Source organism: Primulina tabacum, chromosome 7, assembly GCF_025594145.1.
Source record: "Primulina tabacum isolate GXHZ01 chromosome 7, ASM2559414v2, whole genome shotgun sequence".
NCBI lineage: Eukaryota > Viridiplantae > Streptophyta > Magnoliopsida > Lamiales > Gesneriaceae > Primulina > Primulina tabacum.
This window is the reverse complement of record NC_134556.1, coordinates 34,347,941-34,373,681: the sequence shown is the minus strand read 5'-3', so window position 1 is coordinate 34,373,681 and position 25,741 is coordinate 34,347,941. Positions and strand designations below refer to the sequence as shown.

At 35.5% G+C, this 25,741-nt stretch overlaps 2 protein-coding genes across 5 annotated transcripts; both read left to right on the top strand.

The window, feature by feature from the left end:
• The first annotated feature begins 1,731 nt into the window (after nt 1–1,731).
• On the top strand, nt 1,732–5,576 carry LOC142551401 (catalase isozyme 3-like). Its single transcript, XM_075660625.1, has 8 exons — nt 1,732–1,888; nt 2,169–2,265; nt 2,616–2,893; nt 3,682–4,458; nt 4,731–4,820; nt 4,917–4,984; nt 5,072–5,165; nt 5,311–5,576. The coding sequence occupies exons 1-8, from the start codon at nt 1,874–1,876 to the stop codon at nt 5,368–5,370; spliced, it is 1,479 nt and encodes a 492-aa protein (XP_075516740.1). The 5' UTR covers nt 1,732–1,873; the 3' UTR covers nt 5,371–5,576.
• A 4,011-nt stretch (nt 5,577–9,587) lies between these two features.
• LOC142551400 (protein NLP5-like) lies at nt 9,588–14,268 on the top strand. 4 transcript variants are annotated; one of them, XM_075660623.1, is made up of 5 exons: nt 9,588–9,694; nt 10,460–11,334; nt 11,605–11,652; nt 11,812–12,607; nt 12,855–14,268. In XM_075660623.1, exons 2-5 carry the CDS (start codon nt 10,486–10,488, stop codon nt 13,745–13,747), a joined length of 2,586 nt encoding a protein of 861 aa, XP_075516738.1. In that variant the 5' UTR covers nt 9,588–9,694; nt 10,460–10,485; the 3' UTR covers nt 13,748–14,268. The 4 variants fall into 4 exon arrangements, with proteins under 4 accessions (XP_075516738.1, XP_075516737.1, XP_075516739.1 ...); XM_075660622.1 differs by lacking the exon at nt 9,588–9,694 and adding an exon at nt 9,745–10,044; XM_075660624.1 differs by lacking the exon at nt 9,588–9,694 and adding an exon at nt 9,747–9,934.
• Nucleotides 14,269–25,741: the final 11,473 nt, after the last annotated feature.

Below are 25,741 nucleotides of genomic sequence, written 5' to 3'. Positions count from 1 at the left end.
TCCGATTTAAGTCAAAACTTAATAACTTTTTCCCAAACTCGAACCCCGACTTACTAGATCCTAGTCTACCCTCGTGAGCCACGGTCCAACCCACACAAGACGAGCCTTGACCTTCTGAACTCTCAGCCCTCATCCACGACAATTGGCCCTCCCACTAGCCATCGAGCCACGACTATCGTTTTACCCTTGTCTCCAACCATGCTAGGACTCTTTAGGACCATGACTCACCCAATACAAGGCCTTGATCACAGCTGGACAGCTCGCACGCGGCCACCCCTCGCGTATGCCAAAACGGACAACACATGCGATACACCCTAACCAAGATTCGGTGCTTTCCCCTCTTGTTCCAGCCCTTTTCTAACCTACATGAGACTCCCTTTACCTTTAGGGCTTCTAAACATCATATTCATTTCCTTTAATAGCAGCGAGTCCCTAGAAATCATAACGCGACTCAAACATGCATTAAAAACTTCAAAACTTTAAAATAAATTACTCAAAACGTTAATAAAACTTGATCATCATGTTTATTCGTTCAAGAGATCATAAACATGCATAATGTGGTTTGAATGATGCAAAAAGAAAGCTTTAGTACGTGCCTTTGGGTTTAAAACACTCGAAATACGAATATCGAAGCAGTGGAACGTCGATGATGAACGAAGACGATTTTTACCCTTTTTCCTCGACAAATACCCACCGAAAACCCACATTGGAATGCAAGAAAATCGGGTGATTGTTGCTGTAAGGAAGAACGAGGAAGAAAATCGATGAACGAAAGAGAAATTTTTTTTCGAAAATTCCCCTTGCAAGTCCCACGTTCGGCCGCTGTACACCTTGTACATGAATTTGTGTGTGTGTTTAAGGTTATGACTCTTTTATTTTTTTTAAATAAATAATAAAAAACTTTTTAATCAATTAATCAACCCTAGTTTTTAATTAATAAATTAGGCTAATTAAGATTAATAAAATTACTATGGCTTAATTAAAATATTTAAAAATACTTATTTCCAAAAATCTCATATAAATTACATAAAATTTCCAACTAATTCATTTAAATTTTACATTAAAAAATGCAAAAAGTCTTAAATTATTTAAAATAAATATTTCTTAACTAAAAATAAAAATTTATCTTTTCAATCTTTAACACCTTATTCGCCTTCGGTCCTCCATCCCCGGCCAACCACTGATATTTGTCTGAAAATCTTGAAATTATGAAATCAAGCAAAATTACACATTTAGTCAATCAAAATATATCATGCATTCCTCCAAAATAATTAAATTAATTTAGTCATTTAATAATTTTTATCCATGCAGTTCACGTACCCGGATTTTTAGACGTCACATATCATATCTATCATATGCTCCTCACGGAGGTGGGGAAAAAAAATATTTTTACAACTCACATATATTGTCATCACGTAATAATGGATGAAATTATAATGTCCAAAAAATACGACAAAGATGAGACGAAGAAAAATTTCGGCAAAATCTAAAATTCATCGAGTACACCAAAAAATCAAATGTAAATGAGACAAATCACAAAATTATATAAACAAATTTATGAAAAATATAATAATAATACGAATAATTGTGACCATCCATTTGGAACGTAACAAATTTACTCAAAATAATAATAATTATTATAATAAAAAAAAACTTTTTGAATTATATATATATATATATATATATATATTTCAAAAAATGAGTAATAATATTTACGTTGATTGTGGATAATATTATTTATTTATATTTATAGCTATAAATACATAATCCCATGATTGCCCGTTCCATACACACTCTCTCGTCTCTTCAGACCACGTTCCCCGTGAAACACCGACACACGCCTCATCTCTGTCCTTGATCTCTATCAGCTACCATGGATCCGTACAAGGTACTGCTTTTCGAAAATTCATTTTTTGATTTCGTTTCGATTTTCCTAATGTTGAGTTTTGATCTTCGACATTTATGGAGATTATCGGATTGATAGAGTTTTCTGCTAATGATTTTTGACTAATGATGTGATTGTAATGCAAACCTTTGTTTGGAATGGATTGTGGGTGGAGTTGGGTTGAGATGATCTTTTGTTTACTGCACGAGATGTGGTGGCGTTGTTAGTGAGTTTTTTTTTTTTTTTTTTCGGTTTCTTAATCGTTGATGTGTTGATTGTCCAGTTCCGTCCGTCCAGTACTTTCAACACACCTTTCATGACCACGAATTCTGGACTCCCGGTGTGGGATAATAACAACTCCTTGACTGTCGGAGCTCGAGGTATTTCTTTGTTTTCGCTCAAGTAGCCTTTTGGGTTCGTCCTTGTTTGTGTTAGTTTTGTTTTTGTTTCGATACTAAATCTTAGTTTTGAAAGGGGCCTTGTTCTTTTCACCTAATTTTGAGACAAGTTCTTCCAGAAATGTGAATTTATATTATAATTCGCAAGATCTGCTGTCTGTTTGTTTTGCTTGGAATTATGGAGCTATCTGATTGTATAGTTTAAATTGTCGAGCTTGGTTGCATGGTGCAATTTTATATACGTAGAGTAGAGATCGTAAGTACCCGTGTACATATATAGCAGAGGTGAAACCTGAGATTTTTGTTGTCTTAATGCGAACCCAACTTGTCAGGCCCGATCCTCCTCGAAGATTACCATGTGGTGGAGAAATTGGCTAATTTTGATCGTGAGAGGATCCCAGAACGTGTTGTCCATGCTCGAGGTGCCAGTGCCAAGGGCTTTTTTGAGGTCACTCATGATATTACTCACCTTACATGTGCTGATTTCCTCCGGGCTCCAGGAGTTCAGACACCTGTTATTGTTCGATTTTCCACTGTCATCCATGAACGAGGAAGCCCTGAAACCATCAGGGATCCCAGAGGCTTTGCGACGAAATTTTACACCAGAGAGGTAAAATCAGGATTTTTCATTTTATCGAGGAAATCTGGTCATTAGATCTTACCCGAGCTCAAAACTCTATTTTAAAATAGTGTATAATTTTTGCACCAAATACAATAATAATCTCCAACTCATCTAATTCAAATTTTATTCGGAAAAAGAATATTCTCGAAATAAACCCAAAATTCTATTTTAAAGCAGCTCTAGTTTGAAAGTAGTAAAATTTTTGCATCAAATATTATACTCATCTCCAACCCATCTAGTTCAAATCTTACGCTAAAAAAGAATATTCTCGAAATATTCTTTTTTATTTGATTTATTTAAATTATAAAATTATTTAAAAATCTATTTATAAATCATGAAATTATTTAAAAATCAAAATTTTAAAAATCTCTTATGTTTAATTATTTAAAAATCAATTGTTTAATATTCTCTGATTTTTAATTATAAAATTATTTAAAAATATATTTATTAATTTATTTAATTAAATTAAATATTTTAATTTTTATGATTAAATATCTAATTATCAAAATAATATAATAAATATTATACTATTATTTAAATATATCTAATTATTAAAATAAAATTATTATAATAAATAAAAAAATTAAAAAAAATAAAGAGGAGCCTATCATATAATTTTTTTATATGTTTTAATGTGATGGGTTTTAACCATCAATTTAAATGCATATCTACCATACTTGAACCCTTATGACTTTGAATTGGCTTCATAAGCCCAAGAACTTATGACTAGAAGCCATGGATAATTGATTTTTGTCATTTTCTTTTCATTGGTGCAGGGGAACTTTGATTTGGTGGGAAACAACTTCCCTGTCTTTTTTATTCGTGAAGGAATGAAATTCCCAGACGTGATTCATGCATTCAAACCCAATCCAAAGTCGCACATTCAGGAGAACTGGAGAATCCTGGACTTCCTCTCCCACCATCCGGAGAGTTTGAGTACGTTCTCCTTCTTCTATGATGATGTGGGCGTTCCACAAGATTACAGGCACATGGAAGGCTTTGGTGTTAACACTTACACTCTGATCAACAAGGCCGGAAAAGTACATTATGTGAAATTTCATTGGAAGCCTACTTGTGGAGTGAAGTGTCTATTGGAGGAAGATGCTATTAAGGTTGGAGGAGCTAACCACAGCCACGCCACCCAGGATCTCTATGACTCAATTGCAGCTGGCAACTATCCAGAGTGGAAATTTTTTATCCAGATCATGGATCCTGATCATGAAGACAGATTCGACTTTGATCCACTCGATATGACCAAGACTTGGCCTGAGGACATCCTACCCTTGCAGCCTGTTGGGCGACTGGTGTTGAACAAGAACATTGATAATTTCTTTGCAGAGAATGAACAGCTTGCGTTTAACCCTGCTTTTGTTGTCCCTGGAATTTACTATTCTGATGACAAGCTACTTCAATTGAGGACATTTGCTTATGGCGATACTCAGAGGCACCGTCTTGGGCCAAACTATATGCAGCTTCCAGTTAATGCCCCTAAATGTGCCCATCACAACAATCACCACGACGGTTTCATGAACTTCATGCACCGGGATGAGGAGGTATGATGGTTTAGTGTTTGGTCAGTCTAAAAATCGGAATTTTTACTGTTGAATTCATTTTCTGCTTCATCATAATCCTCTTTTATTATGAGGCTTCTTGAGACTCATTCCTACTCCTTTATTCGCATGCCCTCTATGAAGAACAGGGGGTTTCAATTACCTTTTTTAACATTCCAAACTCTGGTCAACTTGTTTTAAGTGGCACAGCGCCTTTGACATGTTCCTCAATCACTTTGTTCAGATGTATGATCGGATATTCTCGCTTGTTTCAGGTAAACTATTTCCCATCAAGGTACGATCCTACTCGTCATGCTGAAAGGTTCCCCATTCCTTCGGCGGTGCTGTCAGGGAAGCGGGAGAGGGTATATCTTCTCAGTTTGGTTGAATCAGTATCATTATAGTGAAGAATGAGTAACCAAATACATCTCACATTGTCTGCTCTTAACCCATTAATGCAGGTTCGCATTCCCAAGGAAAACGACTTTAAGCAACCTGGGGAGAGATACCGCTCCTTTGACCCAGACAGGTACTCAGTATCCTCTTTGCGTAAGGTGTAGTCTGAGTACGTGAAAATTTAGTACATGTTAATCAGTAATCACGTCTTTCTATCCAGGCAAGAAAGATTTATCCGCCGATGGGTTGATGCGCTATCTGATCCCCGTCTCACTCATGAGATACGCAGTATTTGGGTTTCATACTGGTCTCAGGTATGTAAATATGTTTCATGTGCATTATTAGTGTTTACGTTAGTGATTACAACTGAGATTCGGTCTAGTAATCTTGCTATTCATTACTCGGTTCGGCTCTGCCTTGAATTGTTGGGCACTTGCCTGATTTGATATGCTGCCACAGGCCGACAAGTCTCTCGGTCAGAAACTTGCTTCCCGTCTTAACGTGAGGCCAACGATGTAGAGTTATGCATGGAAGGGATGATTTTGATGCAATAAGTGGATGGAAGTATGTCGATGATCTCGGTTATGTATTATATGTAATGAAGCAAACCTCTCTGTTGTGTGATGATCTCTGTAATATATTGTATGTGATGAAGCAAACCTCTCTGCTGTGTGTCATATAACATCACAATATCTGATGTTTCAATAAATTGGGATTCTATTCTACGTGTGAGATTTGTATTCTGTCTTGTTAAATGTTCATTGTGCTTCACTCCCCTGCCCTATGCTGCCTTCCATGTGCTGTATTTGCACGGGAAATGATGTGTTTATACATCTTCTCGAGGTTCACCATACCTAAATGGTTCTTATTCCTAGGAGATACATCTGTCGATAGGATAATATTCTGTCTGCAAAATTTTCCCTTAGAAATTGATGTATCTCACTTTGCATATGGTCAGTGGGTGCGGGCAGAAATAGTTCTCAATTTTTGTGTAATCTTTTCAAGAAGAAAATTTAACTTTCTTTTATACATTTTTTTTTATCTCGAGTAGGTCTCTTGTGAGATAGTCTCACGAATTTTTATCTGTGAGACGGGTCAACATTACCGATATTCACAATAAAAAGTAATATTTTTCCATGGATGATCCAAATAAGAGATCTGTCTTACAAAATATGACCATTTGCATTTTATCTCATGCAGTGCAATACGTTGTTTTATAAATTTCCTTAAAAAAATTCGACGAAATTTGTAAATTACAGATAAAATAGCTAATATTTTTCTAAATCAATATTAAATTACCGAGTTTTTTTCCCTTATCTTTTTAATGAAAAATCATCAAGATCAATGTAACGAGAATCTTGATTTAGGATATTTCCCCTATAAAATGTTTCGTTATCCCCGAGATATCATTTCTCTTTCAATGTCTAGATCGTGTTTGGGCTCCAAGCTATAAATTAATTTCCTTGTATACACAACCAATTAATTCATCGTCGACATTCAATTCCCAGACACACACATATATATAAAGATTTTACTCAAGAAATTTTTTTTGGGCGACGTTCACATATGAAATGTCACATCTGTCGTCTCTTCACATTCGAGAAATGTGTTTCATTAAATATTCCGACGATATTCACGTGAACATCTTAACTAGAGACGTATAGTATCTCGAAATTATACATATGTATGGACAGAATATGTAGTGTTTAGAGTAGGTTTTCAGAATAAAGAATAATGTTACATGATTATGGCATGTTTAGTAGGAGAGATTCGGTTCGGAGTCCATTATTAACTTTAAGTTATCTTTCGTTGATTCTTTCCCATAAATTGCTAAGGACCACATTATCGACATATTGTACAACATTTTGTGTTATCTACATAAAAATTTATCTTGTCGGCAAAATTTTATTTAAATTAAACATAAAATATATAAAAAAATATCATATTATTTTAATTTTTAGGATAAAAATAAAAACTATCAACCACCCAACAAAAAAATTAACATACTGAAAATACATTTGAATGTTAAAGATAATTGAATTCAACAGGATTAAAAATTACAAGATAATCTAAAAAAAAAGAAATAAAAATGTTTTTATAATATTATTTTTCATATTAAAAAAGTCAATCTAATATACTATCTTGTTTCGATCACTTGCAGCTTTATTAAAATCCGCAAGTGTTATCAAACACAAATAAATATCATTTGAATTTTACGCTTAGAAATAAAAATGTTTTTATAATATTATTTTTCATATTAAAAGAAGTCAATATGATATACTATCGTATTTCGAACACTTGCAACTTTATTAAAATCTGCAAGTGTTGCCAAAGACAAATAAATATCATTTGAATTTTATGTACGCACATAATTATTCTTCATACAAAACTAATTAAATATAATGAGAAATGCCATTAAAAAAATTGTTTGACAATTAGTATATGAGCTAATCAATCGAACCAGAGTTTAATAAACTTAATTGCAAGTCTATCTCCCAACTCAAGATTATTATATATACGAGTATCCTTCAGATTCAATTTCATTTTTAAATTAACTATTCAATTCAATCACAATCATTGATTTATAGCAGATTATTTTTTTCTAGAAAAAATTAATGGTAAATTATGTTGGGTGCAATAATTGTCCTTGCTTGGTAGAGCGATCGAACCGTGGTGCTTGAGCTGCTGTGCGGTTTAAAAGATTTGAGTTGCACCATTACTATTAGTTATAGCTTTTGGTAAAACGACAAGCGCTCGGTCTTACAAATTATATTCGGCCAATATTTTGACCTAAAAATGGCATTACAAGTAAGCAATTTGGCCCAAAAAAAAAAAAAAAGATGCCCAAGTACACACTTATATATTCATTATTATGAAAATGATAATTGATTAGCTAATCCACTCGAGTCCTTCTCAATTATATTTACTAAAGATTTGTGCAATATTTGATACCATAGAATTGTCATTGTGAATAGATTCGTCCATTCATATCACATTTTATGTAATCGCAGTCGATTTTCGACCCCTTTATATTAAAAAAATGGAATAATGATAGTCGTTGGACCTATCCTCGGGATATATTGAAGTCACCCAATGTTTACACCAAATTAATGTTGTCGATTATATTTCATAACAAAAAAACTAATTGGTCCACTACAGAAACGAGGCTTCATAAGTTCAGGCACTTGAGAATGGAACAAAAAACGGGACGACGCGATTTATATGTTAGAATGAATATATTAAATTTGATATTACTTTGGTCGAGATAAATCTAGGACATATTTATCAAGATTTGGATATACATTATATATGATTTTCTCACTTTAGCTTGGTTCTTTATCAATCGACACAACAAAGGACAGTGGATTACAACACCATGCGCACAAGAAAGTTATACATTATTATTTGTCTATATTTTTTTATACATTATTATCATTAACATATATTATTATAATTATTATATTATATTACATTATATTAATACTATTTCTTCAAGTTGATGTGATGATATCATCATTAACATGTATTAAAAAAAGCATCCAAAATATTTTAATGAAATGGGAAGAAGCAAATTCATTAAAGTACAAAGCCCACCAATATTAATTTTAATTTAATTAACAACTTGCATTATAAGAAATTTTGCTTTCCTTGGTTTACTCCTCCTTTCTTGTTTATTTTATGTTTGATCCCTCCAACCCATATCGATAATTACAAACGATATCAATTAGGGTGATGAGAAATCGAGTCGAGTTTAAGTAATTTGTCTCGAATCATTGTTTGAGTACCTAGACTAATCAAATGGATAATTTTGTTTTTTTTTATCAGTAAAATAAATTTTATGTGCGTTGTTATATCGAAGAACTTGATCTTTTGAAGTTAAAATCTTCGAAAAATCTTTATGAGGTTGGAAATGACCCTCAGAGCATCCACATTCGTTGGGTGTTTAAACACCCACCAACTCATCAAAAAGCATGGGGTCCACTGCCACATAATCATTATAACAACTTATCTCTTTTAACCACATTCCTTTTAACATTCAAACTCATTATTTATGGGTCACACTGCCACATACTTATTATAACAATATATCTCTTTTACCCACATTCTTTTAAACATTCAAATTCATTAATTAAATATTTAAAATAAAAATAAAATATATACAATGGTATACAAATAAAAATTAAAAAAAATTGCAAATTTATTTTTTTGTAAAAAAACCTGAAAGTCAAAATTTAAAAACAAAATTTGAATGAATTTTTTTTTTAAAAAAAACCGAAATTCAAAATTTGAAAACAAAATTAAAATAATTCAAATCAGCGACGATTTTTAAAAATCTGTGGCTATTAGCGACAGATTTTCACAAACCGTCGCTAATTATCCAATATTTTTTTAAAAAAAAACTAACACAGGGGCGTTCATATGCGTTCATACATATGAACGCCCCACACCCTCTCTCATGTGAGTGGGCGTTATAAAATATAAAAAATTACAGATTTTATTATTCAATACTGCATGATCAGACCAAAACCAAACAACCCATTTAAAATTTAAAGGAAGAACTGAAGTTTGATTAAAAAAAAAATAAATAAATAAAATAAAAATCCAATGACTTAGTCCTCTATTTCCGTCTCATACATTAATTTCTTCTAGTTTACCGTAGCTGGATTCCTTCGGGGGGTTTGTGGTGGGGCCCTTGAATGTTACAAGAATCTTGATCAAATTTATATTTATATTACAAATTGAATAATATTTTCCACTGAAGCAATAATATTTATCATTTTATGGAGTATTACGTGCTTGTGCCGATTGATCCAAAGCATCAGCTGAGAACTGCTGTGTACAGGTAATATTATATATATGTATGTATGTATACAGCTGCGTGAGGGAGGGAGAGAGAGACACGGGGGGGACTTGGTTTGCGATGTTTCTTCGTGCTTTGGTTTCTTTCGTGGTTCAAAAATAAAGTTGGGAAATTTTTTTGTAAGTACATACAAGAACCAATTTTCAGAGTTGAGACCCTACCAGCTTACATGTGTTGCTGAGATTCCTGCATCACGGGCGGCCACCAAAAGTTTTCTTGAGTGTACGAAATTTAATATATTTATTTCAATTATCGGGAGGTTTGATTTGGAAACCGAAACCAAAACCGAAACCAAAACCACTGTTGGAATATCCTTTGAATCTTGGCACACAGTGAGTTGCTCTTCAAATTCTTTCTGTCTGATGTTTCCTTTTTTTGGTGTTTTTCTTGCCATTTTTGTGAGTTTTGTCTTCTGGGATTGGCTATAAATCTTTTGAAGTCTTGTTTGTGAAGTTCTCTCTCTATTTTTTTGAAACCCTTTTGTTTGTTTGTTTTATTAATGGTGGGAACAAGAATCTTGGTGAATGGAGTTATGTCTTTTGACACTTGTAAAGAATCTTCTGAAAGTTAGTTTGTTGTACTTGTGTTTCTCACATCCTATGTTCTATGTCTGAGCACACCTTTAGAGGGTCATTCGATTGATTTGATTGTTATCTAATTGTATTCATTTATTTTTTTTGGTCATTTGTTTTCTGGACTTACTTATGGTGGAGGCTAATTTTGTTGAACATGGGATGTGATATGCAGTTGTGATTGTGTGGGAAGATTGGGCAATGGAAGAAAATGTACTTCCCATTAATTCGGTATTTGGTGCTGCTCCATCTGATTTTTTCATGGATCTGGATTACATGGACCAATTATTGTCAGAAGGATGTTGGTTAGAAACACATGGATCCGAACTCATGAATTTTGATGCTTCAACTCCCATTTCACCCTTTGAACCTTCGTTTCTATGGTCGAATCTAGAAGCGAATACTGTCGAATATGGCGGGGTCTCTTCGAAAGAAGAGAGACAGAGATCATCTTTCTCCGATAATGTATCCATATGTCAAGCTCAAGATGCCCTTGGTTCTCTCTGTCAGCCCGAAAACTATGCGGTTGAAGGTTCTGAATCAAGAAAAAGATTGTGGATTGTACCTAGACCTTTGACATCCGTAACGGACCGATTGATTCAGGCTCTTGGATATATAAAAGATTTCTCAAAGGATAAAGATGCGCTGATTCAAGTTTGGGTTCCTGTAAACAGAGATGGAGATGGCAAGCGTGTGCTGACTACAAACGATAGACTTGTTTCCGTTGACCTCAACTCCCCAAGTCTTGCTCGATACCGGGAGATTTCGAGGGGTTACCAATTTTCCACCGAGGAAGATTCGAAAGAAGCTGGATTGCCTGGTAGGGTGTTCCGGAATAAGATCCCTGAGTGGACTCCTGATGTTCGGTTCTTTACAAGGGACGAATATCCTAGAGTTGCTGATGCAAAGAAATATGATATTTGTGGTACTCTTGCAGTTCCTGTTATGGAACAAGGTAGTCGAACTTGTTTGGGTGTTATCGAAGTTGTTTTGACTACACGGAAGCACAAATATGGAGTGGAGCTAGAAAGTGTCTGCAAAGCTCTTGAGGTTTGATTTTATGCCTTTTCTGTATTCTCTTGGTACATCATCCAAGCATTATTATACTATGTTCCATGAATCCATCTTCTATAGCTACTGAAAACTGCATATCCGAGACATTTCACAATCGATAACTTAACTTCATGTCGCTTTTGTATGAAATTAGTGTTGAGAATCTTGCTGTTAGTCAAAGTTATCCTTAGATGCATATTCAACTTACAACAAAGAATTCTTTATTTATTTGATTGTTTGACAAGGAAATAATTTGCTTGTGTATAGGCTGTTGATCTCAGGACTTCTGAAGTTCCTACGGCTCAGAATCATAAGGTAGATGGTTACATAATATATATTTGTTAACGATCAGGGGCGATTCCCGAAATTTAGAGTTAACATTTTGAAATTTGAAAATCTTTTGTCTAAGGGAAGACAGTTGTCGAGTTCGACCCCTATTGATATGCCCCTGATATTTGTGGTTCTTTTTTGCAGACAAGTGATCTATCTTACCAAACTGCACTACCGGAAATTTTAGAAGTTCTGCAATCTGCCTGCCAAACACATGGATTACCTTTGGCTCAGACATGGATCCCGTGCATCTTGCAAGGTAAAGGAGGATGTCGTCATTCTGATGATAACCTAGAAAACTGTGTCTCCACTGTAGATTCTGCATGTTACATAGGCGATTCCCGTATTCAGGGGTTTCATGAAGCTTGCTCCGAGCACCACTTGTTGAAAGATCAAGGCATCGTTGGTAAAGCGTTCAGAACTAATCAGCCTTGTTTCTTGCCTGATATTACCTCGTTTAGTAAGACTGAGTACCCTCTTTCTCACCACGCAAGAATGTTCGAACTACAAGCCGCCGTTGCTATACGGCTTAGAAGTATTTGCACAGGTTCTGCTGACTTTGTATTGGAGTTCTTTTTGCCTATAGATTGCAAGGATTTAGAAGAACAGAAGAAAATGCTCACATCTTTGTCTCATATAATACGAAATGTTTGCCGGACTTTACGAGTTGTCACAGACAAAGAGTTGCAAGAAAATCTTACTTCGCCAGATGAAAGATCGATAATGTCTCCAGCAATGAGATTCAGCCAGGGACCTGGTTCTGATTCAAGAGAAGGTGTCACATTTGTAACAAAACCATCTACTTCTGACGATGGTAGTTCATTCTATACAAAGAGAAGCGGAGAGAAAAGACGTGCTAAAGCTGATAAAACTATTACCTTGCAAGTTCTTCGGCAACATTTTGCTGGTAGCCTGAAAGATGCTGCGAGGAATCTTGGTGGTGAGCATAAATTTTTCCTCACTTACAGTGATGAATAGTTTTTCCTTACTGTTTTTTATGTCAAAGATGATGATATTTGTAAATGAGAATTGTTATTTGCACCACACTTGTTATTGTTTGCACTCCACTTTATTAATAAGTTCTGCACAAAAAGTGGAGTATATGCAACACAAAGTGGAGTGCCAAGAACAATTCTTTTTGTAAATGAGTGTCTAATGTTGTGGTCTTTCCTTTTTACCTAATACAGTGTGCCCCACAACTTTGAAGAGGATATGCAGGCAGCATGGAATACAGCGTTGGCCTTCTCGAAAAATCAAGAAAGTTGGCCACTCCCTACAAAAGATCCAACGTGTGATCGATTCTGTCCAGGGTGCATCTGGAGTTTTGCAGATTGAATCTTTCTACTCAAACTTTCCTGAACTGGCATCCCCAAATGCATCGAAAAATACCCATTTTTCAAATTTCAAATTTACCGATCATGTGCAGCCTGTGAGAGTACATCCTGAAAGTTTCCTTTCAAGCCCTCCAGCTGCTGCCTCTCTGTCACCTTCTACTTCTTGCAGTCAAAGTTCTGGCTCAAGTGGATCTTGTTACAGTGGAACGCCGCCGACATCATTTTCTTTGAGCATTCAGCCAAACGAAGAATCGGTCTTTGAGGATGAATACACCGATGACATGTTCAAGAGGGCCAGAAGTGATGCAAATTTACATCTATCAAGTGATGAACCCAAGCTCCTTCAAAGATCCCAAAGCCAGACATCTTTTTACGTGACTGTTAAACCAGAAGATAGCCCCCCCACAACACAAGTAGGCGGCAGCATTAAAGCTCTAGAAAGAGTTGGTCCACGGGTAAAAGTTAGTTTTGGGGAGGAAAAGATCAGATTCCGGATCCAAAGTTCTTGGGATTACGAAGATCTATACCAAGAAATTTGCAGAAGATTTGGTGTGGGTGACACCCAAGGATACCATCTCAAGTATTTGGACGACGATGCTGAATGGGTATTGCTAACATGCGACGATGATTTGGTGGAATGTGTGGATGTTTGTTATTCGTCTCAAAGCAACACCATTAAGCTCCAACTTGTTGGCGATTCCCAAACACATTTTGGTTCGTCATTTGGAAGCAGAGATCATTCTTGATGATCAGCCGATATGAAACCAGCAAGTACCTTAAACTTTGGCATTCTTGCTATATGGATGAGCTTTTGAAAATGGTTTGTCTTGTGAGTTTGTTGCTCGAGAATATGTTGACGCCTTCACTCGCACTGAACAACGTATGTTGTTCAATAATAAGGCTTTCGGGAGCAGACAGCAGAGCGAAATAGTGTCTTGTAATGTGAAAAGGTTTCAATCTTTTCTAAATGGGAAACATATGAAATCCAAGAATGCGGAAGTCCCGAAGCTTGGTGAAACTGCATACTGAACATTGTATAATACAGTTAACAGCCAGGATATTACACTCCACACAGCACTTCTCTTGCTATATTTCATCAGTAAATAGCATTTCTCAATCTATGTTGAGAGCGTCGCCATTGTAAAGTTTGGTTTCTTTCAAGAAATCTTACTACCACCATGTTGTGGTTTATGTAAAAGGGACAGAACTTTGTGGTGAGTTTGGTATACTTTCAATTTGGATGAAATGGATTTTATCATCTCTCTCAGAGTGTGGAGTCTTTAGGTCTTGTACATGCTTATAAATAAATATCTTTATTTTTCAACAAGAATGATTTTTTTTAATCATGTATAAGTAATTTAATTTGAATAAAAGAAAAAAAATTGTTAATATAGAAATAAGAAGTATGTTAAACATTAAATAATATGTATTATTTGATTTATCGATTGAAAAATTAGATAAAAAAAGAGCGGGTTAACTAGAGAAAATTATGGAGAATAAAAGTAATTGGCTTCACTAATATATCACTTAAGGGTTTAACTTTAATATAATATATATAATGAGTTTTGATAATATGAAGATGCACTTATGTGAGCATCGGTGTTTCCATAATTGGACCGGTTATCAAATCAATTTACCTTAAAAATGATTCAACATATCCGACCGTTTAATGGACGATTGGATCGGAAAATCGTTATATTATATAAAATAATAATATAATATAGTAAATAATATATTTAAAATTCTAAATATCTTAAATGTGTATATATAAATAATTTAAAAAATTATTTATCCAAGTTTAAAATCTAAAAATGTGCATATAATCAAATATAATTATGTTTATTTTTTTAAAAATAAATAAATCAAAATAAAATCTAATATTACTAAAAGATATTTTTAATAAAGTTGAAAATCAAAGTAATCATATATATATATATATATATAACCAAGAAAGAAATTTAAATATAAAATTATTTTACAAAAAAAAAAAAATATGAATGCGTACTTTTGTGAGCATTAATGTTTTTATAATTGGAGGGATGATCAAATCGATTTACCTTAAAAGTTGATTCAACATTTCCGATCGGATAACCAACTATTTGACTGGAAAATCGTTATATTATATAAAATAATAATATAATATAGTAAATAATATATTTAAAATTTAAATATCTTAAATGTTTATATATAAATAATAATAAAAATATTTATCCAAGTTTAAGATCTAGACAATTGCATATAATCAAATACAATTATATTTATTTTTTAAAAAATAAATAAATCAAAATAAAATTTAATATTACTAAAACAATAATTTAATAGAGTTCAAAATTAAAGTAATATTTATATATATATAACCAAGAAAAATTAAAACTATAAAGGATTTTTTTTTAAAAAAAAATTGAAATGTGAGAATCAGTCACATCAGTTCTTGACTGGTTCTAGCTGGTTTGATCGATCAAATGGTTTTTAGACAAAAATTTGTGTGAGACGGTTTCATGGGTCGTATTTTATGAGACAGATATCTTATTTGGGTCATCCATGAAAAAATATTATTTTTTATGCTAAGATTATTACTTTTTATTGTAAATATCGGTAGGATTGACCCGTTTCACAGATAAAAATTCGTGAGATCGTAGACTTATTTTGGTTTTTAAGCACTTTCCGGACGATATAGATTTGGATTTGCATTTACATTTGGATTTTAATATTTCATATTATTCAATAAAAGAAATATTCTCAATTTAATCTCACTTTAAAAACATGATAATTTTTGGAAATATAAAATATGTAATTGTTATATTATATGATATATTAAACATTTATGTTAATAAACTTTTAAATGAGAGAATATTACTTATATTTTAATTTTTATTTAGCTCTTTTTTTTTTAGATCTTTTACCATAATTCTAAAAAATATTTTTTTCCTTTTCTTTTTGAAAAATTATACTTCTTCCTTGAGTTGTACATTATAATATGTTTATAATTTTGTTGAAAATTGAATAAAGACCGCAGACATTGTTTTGGATTTGATGTCGTATATATCGGCGTTTGAATTGTATAGTGTGTGTGTGTGTACGTTCTACAGCTCTTACTATTGATATTGTTATTATTTTTACATTGTGTTTTGCATTTCCTCCTACGGGGTTAAAGTCGAAGAATTTCAATTATATATTTTTTTGTTTTCTTTCTTAAACTTCACCTATAAACACTCGTTCATTCTTTATTTCAAAATCACACAAAAACACAAAATCATCTCATTTACGATAAGTGTAGAAGTGAGATAAATGATTTGGTGAACGCCATAATTTTGATTGCTCTTTGCATCTTTGTTTGTTAAGATTGGAATTTGAACCTAACTCAACTCCAAAAGCTAGCTCAAGGAGAGAAGAGTTATGTCCAAGTTCCAATCTTAACATGGTATCAGAGCTCAGGGTTTCACCGTTATGTGTTGGACTGCCATAGTTGGGTCACTCATTCTGCCTATAATTGGGTCATTTGTAAACTTCATGCTCCAGATGTTCATTTTTTGGCGTGAGAGGGTGTGTTAGTTGTCCCACATCGGTTGGATAAAATACATGGGAGTTGTATATATGGTTTTGGATATTAATCCTCCACCTTTGAGCTAGACATTGTTGCATCCTGCATGTGCTTTGTTGGTTTAGAGTTTTATTTTAAGTTGGAATGGTTCTTTTCTGTAAAATATATTTTGGTAACACGAATGAAACCAAATTTACTGATCTTTTTCTCTAGTTTACCCAAGCGAGATCCCATTATTTGAGTCTGCATCTGAATGGACATTTATTGTAATCAAAAAATAGATTTTGCAAATCCCTTGTTATCTTTCATTTGATCATTCCAGGTAAAGCTCTTAGCATTGATAGTTTTAGCTGTTTAACACGATTCTGTCGTTATATTTTTCCATTTAAAAACTGATTAACCACTGATATGCAATGATTTTTTATCACAAAACCGCAGTAAGAATTTAAGATAATAAAGGGATGAACTGAAGTGAAATATAAAATATGAGATGGAATATTACTGAAAATGAATGTTCTAAACCCGTAGTTGCCTCTGTACAATTTTCTCTGCACTATCCCAAGCACTCGGCTAGACCTCACACACAAAATATGAGAATGATATAAAGCTAATTCTATATATTTCCGTCCCTAGATGAGCCTGTCTTGGTTATTTCCCCATTTTTGTATTTCAGGTCAGACGGGAGACGGTGAGAGGCGATGCAAGGAGACGTACAGGGCAGAGAGTTACGTTTTAGGGGCTTAGAGAATCAACCCAATCATACTTGTACACACAAGAGAAATGGAGATTAAAAAAAAGAAACTAAAATAAAGAAAAAAAAACAAATGATTGTTGAGAATGGTCGTTTTCAGACAATTTTAATTAAGTACACATAAGCCGTGGCAGAATTCTTATCTCTAAAATCAATAATGCGGTCAAATCAGAAATACAAGTACATCATAATCTAACTCGACCTCATTCTCATCTTACTGTAGTATACAATATTTCACAGAAATCTCTGATATCAATCTTTCTTTCCCAACAAGTAAGGGAATCAATACTACAGTACAATCAGACTCAACAGATACAACATATCTCAAGGCAACTCAGTCAAAGATAATCGTAGGGAATGCATTAGTATATATCAATACCTATGCAATATAATCATAAAAAAAACAGTACCTGCCACTATATCATCAGGTGTGTCCTATGTCTGTTCCTCGGTCTTCTGCTTTCTAAAATCTTCGGGAACTTCTCTGAGGACAAACTCTAGCAAGGTGTCCCGGCTGTCTACAAATATGGCAACTACCAGTCACTCTCTGGCATTGCTCTGTGGAATGTCTCCCTCCGCAAGTTCTGCAATATACTCCATTACAACTCGGGCTGGAACCACTGGAGCTAGACGAACCACTCAGTCCGCTCCCTAACTTCTTGAATGGCTTCTTTCGAGCTTTCAGCAAATCTTGCTTTCCACTCGTACTGCCGCGAACAAATCGGAGAAGGGATTGCTGTACCTGGGGTTGCATCGCACACACCCTTTTTAGTTGTCTAATCAGACTCGCCTCCGCTCTCTTCGCTCTACTCAAGGCATCAACAAAATGGTAAGGTCGCTGCATATTCATCAATGCAACTATCTCCGAGTTCAATCCTCTGATGAACTGATCCGCTACAGCTTCATCATTCCCAATTACATGAGTAGCAAAACGTAGTAGAGTAGAGAATTTAGCAACATATCCTTCAATATTCACTTGAACTTGTCTCAAATTCTCAAACTCTGCTTTCTTGTCCTCCCGGTACGAAACTGAGAAAAATTTTCGATAAAATTCAGTTCTGAATATTTCCCACGAAATCACTGTACCTCTCTGTTCTAGCATTCTTTTACTTGTAATCCAACAACTTCTGGCAGTCTCTCGTAACTGGTGGAATATCAGTTTAATTCTATGCTCATATGAATAATCAAGTAAATCAAACAGTATTTCTATGCCATCAAACCAGTTCTCACAATCTTCAGACATCTCGACACCACTCAGAATCGGCGGCTGAAATAACTGAAATTCTTCCAACTGTATTTCCATCTAAGTTTCTGATACATCTATCTGATCAGTCGAAGTACTACCCCTTTCTGGAATTCTCCGTGGAGGTATATCAGCTTATCAAAACATTAGTACTCAAATACTACAAATCTGTTCCAATCTTTCTCTGATCATCTTACTGCTGATCAAGAATCAAATCTAATTTATACTCAATAATACATATTACCAATTCAAATCAGATTATTAGATAACATGTATTTTAAAGCAGTAAAGCATAATGTCATGCTAGCACACACAATGTAAGTCAACATTAAAATAAATCTGATGCTAGCAATCACATGCAAGGAAAGAAAACTCACTCTACCCCGCTCATTCTCTTCTATCTCAGTCTAAAGGATCTATCGCTCTGATACCACCTGTTGTGGGGACCCGGACGCTAATCATTTTCTTAATCATCTTTGGGATTTAATTATCAATTAAGATAAACAGGGTCTAAAAATTTTTCTTTTTTAAAATGTAAGTGCGGGACGTAATAGAATTTAACTAATATACATCTCAGTATAAAAGTACAATAATGTACAACAATTATTCAAACTAGTCTAAGGTTCAACTACTAAATTTCAAGTATTAAACCAAGTCTACAATAAGTCTGGAATCACCACTCTAACTCATCTTCTCTCATCATCTTCTTGACCCCGATCCTGTCTCACCTGTTGTCATGCACACATACAAAACAAGACAACAGCCGGATACTCCGGTGAGAATAAATCCCAGTATAAAACATGTATACATGCATATACACAATATAAATCATAAAGCATATTATCATGCATAAAATTCATAACAATAGGTTTCATAGTCTAGGAATCCAAATCAAAATAAGCATGCAGTAACAATGGATTCCATAATCTCTGAAATCAAAATAAAATAAGCATGCAACTCAATTCAATTCATATCTTGACTCGACTCGACTCTAACTCTAGGGATCCCGGTGTGAATAAGACGTCACTGTCTGTCACCTACCCTCCCAATAGGGGTAACTGTACGTATTATTCCTAGACTTCGGTCATGTCTGTATCGAATGTCTACAATCGGATTGAATCTGATCCGAAGCGTCGATACCACCGAACGTCTAGTTTAGCAAGTCTGCCAATGACTCTCCTATTTCAATGCTTGAATATAAATCTATAAACAAGACATAATCATAATCAAATATAAATAATAAATCTAGTATGTGATTTAGGGAAACTCCAACCAAGTCTGATTCGAGTCGTATCTCCCGAATTCACATGAATTATACCTTTCGTCGCACAATCTCTGTCGATGTCAAAGTCGCCAATACAAAGCTGAAATGACATCATCAATGTACATTCTATCAAGCTCTAGTACACCTCAATACACATAGGAATCAATATTTCATTTCAATGCATTTCGACGGCATAACGGCGGATTCTCGATATACCGATCAACTCAAACAATAAGAATTTCAACATATATCAACAAACCATAATCCTAAATTTATAACCAACATAATATACTCGTTAGCATCTCAGAATCTGCAGAAATCGGAATATGTATATGCTAGAAATTGAGAACAATCATATACGATATCATTCCTTCAATCCGTTTACGTTTCTACGATGTACAAAATCTCAAGAACATATATCTCTACTCAAATCATCATTCCTCCAACATATAGATTTCAAAACATGCTGGAAATGAACAATACTTACATCCCTTTGTAGCACTTGATGAGAGGAGCAATAATCTATGTTTGGATTGAAGTTGGGATGGTTAAATCTTGCACAAGCTAGCTTTGTAGATGAAAGAGCCTTCCCTTTTCTCTCACTCTCTCCCTCGATTCTTGACTGATGGAACTGCTGAAAATGAAGACTCATCACAATTCTATATATATATATGCCATGTGTCATCATAAGAAACAAAGGTGGATTTCTCGCATTCAGCACCGCGGGTGCGCCCCATCTAGACCGCGGGTGCGCTTAAGCTTCGGCACCACTGTTCATTTTCCAACATTCGACGACCGCGGGTGCGGTGTCTTGTGGACCGCGGGTGCGGTCTTGGTTTGCACCAAATTCCCCAACCTACTGGCCATCAACCGCGGGTGCACTGCTTCTTGGACCGCGGGTGCGGTGACTCTACTGTAAAAATGCTCATCTTTCTGTCCGTCAACCGCGGGTGCGGTCCTTTCCTTACCGCGGGTGCGGTCTATATCTCATGCAATACTTCATAGTCTCATTTAGTGCCTCTCATTACATGTCATGCATACTCATTTCTTCCGAATATCACATCAATGAAGAGTAATAAATCTCAAGCCTTACATAATGTGTATCTGGGTCACTACTCATTTGTGTCGGTTGTTTTGTGGGAAAAAGTGGCGAAAAGATGAAAATTGGTGAACTTAATATTTAAGAAAACTCGAGTGTTGGAACAGAAAACCTCGGTACGCAGGATGAATCTGCAAGCATGCGGAGAATGGAAGTCGAGCTAGGGCGGTTACTTTCGACCGCCCCAGTGCGACTCGATATGGAGAGATTTGTTGGGTGATTTTGTTTCCTACTTTGATGAATTTTTGGATGCATTGTTGAGGAGTAGCCCTAGAATTCGAGAATCGTTAATCAGATTGACAAGAAGTAGCGGCAAGCAAGGTTTCAAAGAAAAAGGAGGGAGAGCAACAGAATTCGACCGAAGAACAATAACGTGACATTATATACTAATCATGGATTTACATCTTACATAGACATATGAAGTTTGATACACGTTGATAGTCATATTCCAATAAGTCGAAAGCTAGAGGATTTCACGGTCCGTTAATGCAATTGCAATTGTTAAATAACACAAGGACACTTGGTTATTGTATTTTGTTAATTAGATTAATATAACCCTACAAAGTATATTGATATGTTAGAAAATCCCGTCAAAAACATCATTTAAGAATTGAAATTCAATCATTAAAAAAAATTAAAGAGTAATTAAACCGATATCTTAACAATTGTTTATTTATTATTTAGTTTATATTATGTTTGTTCCATGTTATTTCATTATTAATTTAGATGACTAAAAGATTGTGTTTCAGAGAAATTTGTTTAATCAATCTTTGTGAGACATTATATTATAACTTAGACTCGCGTACTAGTGATTCATTCGAGCGTAAACTTTGATATTATTTTTAACAGGAATTTTAAGTGCAAGAAAAGCTCCATCAACTGGACGGCAAACAAGGAGCGGAATCGCCTGCAGCATGTTGTTGAGAAATTACCCCGAAGCGATGCCGACCACGAAGATAATATAGTACCCAAATTACGGAATAAAATAATCAATCAACAAGAACACAACGATTTACGTGGTTCACCCAAAATAGGCTACGTCCACGGAGCACTGCAATTTTTATAACCAGAAGAAATATTACAACAAGTGTATACACCAATACACTAAATATCTCACACTTCCAAACCCCCGAGTATACCGAGAAAATAATTTCTCTAACTCACACAAGAGAATTCCCGCACTCAAGAAAAAAATACACTCTTTTTTCTATTCACTCTCTTTTTTTATCAAAGCTGAAAAGCTTTTGATTTTGGGATACAATAACTGAAGGAGTTGAGCTCTATTTATAACCAGAATTCTTAAGCCAAAACAGAAAATCTCCCGATGTGGGATTTCATCTTCTGATTTTTAAATTCCGCGTGGGCCCCACCTCATTAAAAACTCACCTAACAATTCTCCCACTTGAAGACTTGATTTCAACCATGTCTTCACACCATCATTGCAGCAGCTCATATATCTCCATTTATACTTGCAGTCCGACTGAAGTTGAACACAACTTCAGTTTGTCAATGGTTACTGTCTTTGTGAGCATATCGGCTGGATTCTTACTTCCAGGAATCTTATCCAGCATCAAGATTCCATCTTCCAGCACCGATCTGATGAAATAGTACCTAACCTGTATATGCTTTGTCCTAGCATGATAAACACGATTTTTTGCTAAGTGAATAGCACTCTGACTGTCACAGTGTAACGTGCTATCTTCAAGCTTCTGACCCAATTCTTCCAGAAAGGATCTCAACCATATCATCTCCTTGCTAGCTTCTGTAACTGCAACATACTCAGCCTCAGTAGTCGAAAGTGCAACAATCTTTTGCAGCTTAGACACCCAGCTTACAACTGTACCACCTAATGTGAACACATATCCAGTAGTACTTTTCCTGCCATCCAGGTCACCACCCATATCGGCATCGACAAAACCCTGTAAGCCCAATTTTGACCTCCTGAAGCATAAAGAACAACTAGCAGTACCTTTCAAATACCTGAGAATCCACTTAACTGCTTCCCAGTGTTGCTTTCCTGGATTACTCATAAACCTGCTCACGACTCCCACTGCATGTGCTATGTCTGGTCTTGTACACACCATTGCATACCTGAGGCTTCCGACAGCAGAAGCATAAGGAACTTTATTCATATAAGCCTGCTCCTGCTCCGTCGATGGTGATTGTGCTTTGGTTAGTTTGAAATGACTAGCCAAAGGAGTACTCACATGTTTAGCATCATCCATGTTAAATCTGCTAACCACCTTTTTCACGTACTCTTCTTGAGACAACTTCAAGAATCCATTCACCCGGTGTCTTAAGATCCTCATTCCAAGGATTTGCTTTGCAGCACCCAAATCCTTCATGGCAAATTCCTTTGATAAATCTTTTTTCAGTTTATCAATTTCTTCCAGACAAGCTCCAGCTATCAGCATATCATTTACATATAGAAGTAGTATGATATAAGAACCGTCAAACTTTTTCACATAACAGCAGTGATCAGCTTGACACCTTAGGAAACCATTTTCACTCATGAATCCATCAAACTTCTTGTACCACTGTCTTGGAGCTTGTTTGAGACCGTACAAGCTCTTCTGAAGTCTGCACACCATTATCTCTTTTCCCCGTACTTCAAAGCCCTGTGGCTGCTTCATATAAATTTCTTCATCTAGGTCACCGTGAAGAAACGCAGTCTTTACATCCAACTGCTCTAAATGTAAGTCTTCCTTCGCCACTAGTCCAAGTACTGTCCTGATAGTGGTTAATTTAACCACCGGAGAGAAAATTTCGGTGTAATCAATTCCTTCCCGTTGTTGGAAGCCTTTTACAACAAGTCTTGCCTTGTATCGCTTGCTACCATCATGCTCTTCTTTTAACCGGTACACCCACTTGTTATGTAACGCCTTTTTGCCTTGCGGAAGTTCTGTCAACTCCCACGTCTGATTGGATGACAGTGAATCCATCTCATCTTCCATTGCCAACTCCCACTTGGTTGAATCATCATTTTGCATTGCCTCTTCATAGGTCTCTGGTTCACCTTTGTCTGTCAGCAAAATATAGTGAAGTGCAGGGGAGTACCTCTCAGGTGGTCTAATGGTTCTCAAAGATCTCCTGAGTTCAATCACCGGAGTTTGTGGGTCATCATCTTGTGCAGTTTTTTCTTCATCTTCCTGGTTACTGGTTTTCGATTCATTCACAGGAATATATGTCAATGGCACTTCATCAGTCTTCTTGACTTCAGGACATTCATCTCCAGCTCCAATGTCTGACTTGTCCTTGTACAGAAGTTTCTCATTAAATATTACATTCCTGCTCCGAATGATCTTCCGATTTTGGTCATCCCAGAAACGATAACCAAACTCATTATCTCCATAACCAATAAAGAAGCACTTCTTTGATTTTGGATCAAGTTTTGTTCTGCTTACTGAATCGATATGAACATAGGATAGACATCCAAACACTTTCAAGAAAGAAAGATTTATTTCTTTGCCGCTCCATACCTCTTCGGGTATTCTGCAGTCAAGCGGTATCGAAGGTCCTCTGTTGATCAGATATGCTGCAGTGTTAACAGCATCAGCCCAGAATGATTTTGGCAATCCAGAATGCAATCTCATGCTCCTTGCGCGTTCATTCAAGGTCCTGTTCATCCTTTCAGCTACACCATTCTGTTGAGGTGTACCAGGAATGGTTTTCTCCATCTTGATCCCGTTCTGTGCACAATATTTCTTGAACTCATCATCTTCATATTCTCCACCATTATCAGATCATAAGCACTTCACCTTCAAGTTGGTCTCATTTTCCACCATGGCTTTCCACCTTTTAAAGGTCTCGTAAACATCAGATTTATTTTTCAGAAAATAAACCCAAACTTTTCTACTTGAATCGTCAATGAATGTGACATAGTATCTCGAGCCTCCAAGGGATGTCACAGGAGATGGTCCCCATACATCAGTATGAACCAGCTCCAACTTTGCTGCTTTCGGTTCTCTACCACCTTTTGAAAAGCTCACCTTCTTCTGCTTTCCAAAGATACAGCTTTCACATAGTTGGTGTTCAACAGTCTTTAATTCTGGTAGCTTTCCTTTTGACACCAACATCTTCATTCCCTTCTCACTCATATGTCCAAGTCTATAATGCCATAGACTTGAATTGGCTCCAGCATCCACAGCTGCTAGTGTGTCTCTGCAACTGGAAGTCATATACAGTGTTCCAGTTTTCTTTCCTCGAGCAACGATCATGGCTCCTTTGTTCACTTTCCAGGAACCATCACCGAAGGTCACATTATGGCTTTCATCATCGAGCTGTCCCACCGAGATCAGATTGCGTGTCAATTTTGGTACATGTCTGACTTTGTTGATTTTCCAGACAGACCCATTTGACATCTTCATTCGTACATCACCTATACCAACAATTTCCAAAGGTTTTCCATCAGCCAGGAAAACTTTTCCGTAATCGCCAGCGATGTAATTATCAAATACATCGCGATCACCAGTGGTATGAAACGAAGCTCCCGAGTCCATAACCCAAGAATCAACAGGGCTTTCCATGGATAATAGCAGAGCATCATGTACTTCCTCAGTGACAGCATTGGCATTATTTTTCGTTGATCTGCAGTTCTTTTTCAGGTGACCAGTCTCACCACAGCTCCAGCACTTCATATTCTTTTCAAGGATGTTTTTGTCTTTTCCATTTCTTGATTTGGATCTACCGCGCCATCGGTTTGAACTCCTTTCACCATTCCTGCCTCTTCCCGTGTTATCAAGATTTAGAGCAGATCTCGATGATGTTGCTTCACCCGAGTCTTTCCTGCGAACTTCTTCAGCAAGGATTTGATCTCTAACATCATTGAGTTGTAGTTTTCCT

What these genes read in the sequence shown, in the direction of transcription:
- LOC142551401 (XM_075660625.1), top strand. An exon ending in TCATGCACCGGGATGAGGAG is followed by an intron (nt 4,459 to 4,730) that starts GTATGATGGTTT and finishes CGCTTGTTTCAG; the next exon opens with GTAAACTATTTCCCATCAAG. An exon ending in CGCTCCTTTGACCCAGACAG is followed by an intron (nt 4,985 to 5,071) that starts GTACTCAGTATC and finishes CTTTCTATCCAG; the next exon opens with GCAAGAAAGATTTATCCGCC.
- LOC142551400 (XM_075660620.1), top strand. Translation starts at nt 10,212, where the DNA reads ATGGTGGGAACAAGAATCTTGGTGAATGGAGTTATGTCTTTTGACACT. An exon ending in GTGTCTGCAAAGCTCTTGAG is followed by an intron (nt 11,335 to 11,604) that starts GTTTGATTTTAT and finishes GCTTGTGTATAG; the next exon opens with GCTGTTGATCTCAGGACTTC. An exon ending in TGCTGCGAGGAATCTTGGTG is followed by an intron (nt 12,608 to 12,854) that starts GTGAGCATAAAT and finishes TACCTAATACAG; the next exon opens with TGTGCCCCACAACTTTGAAG.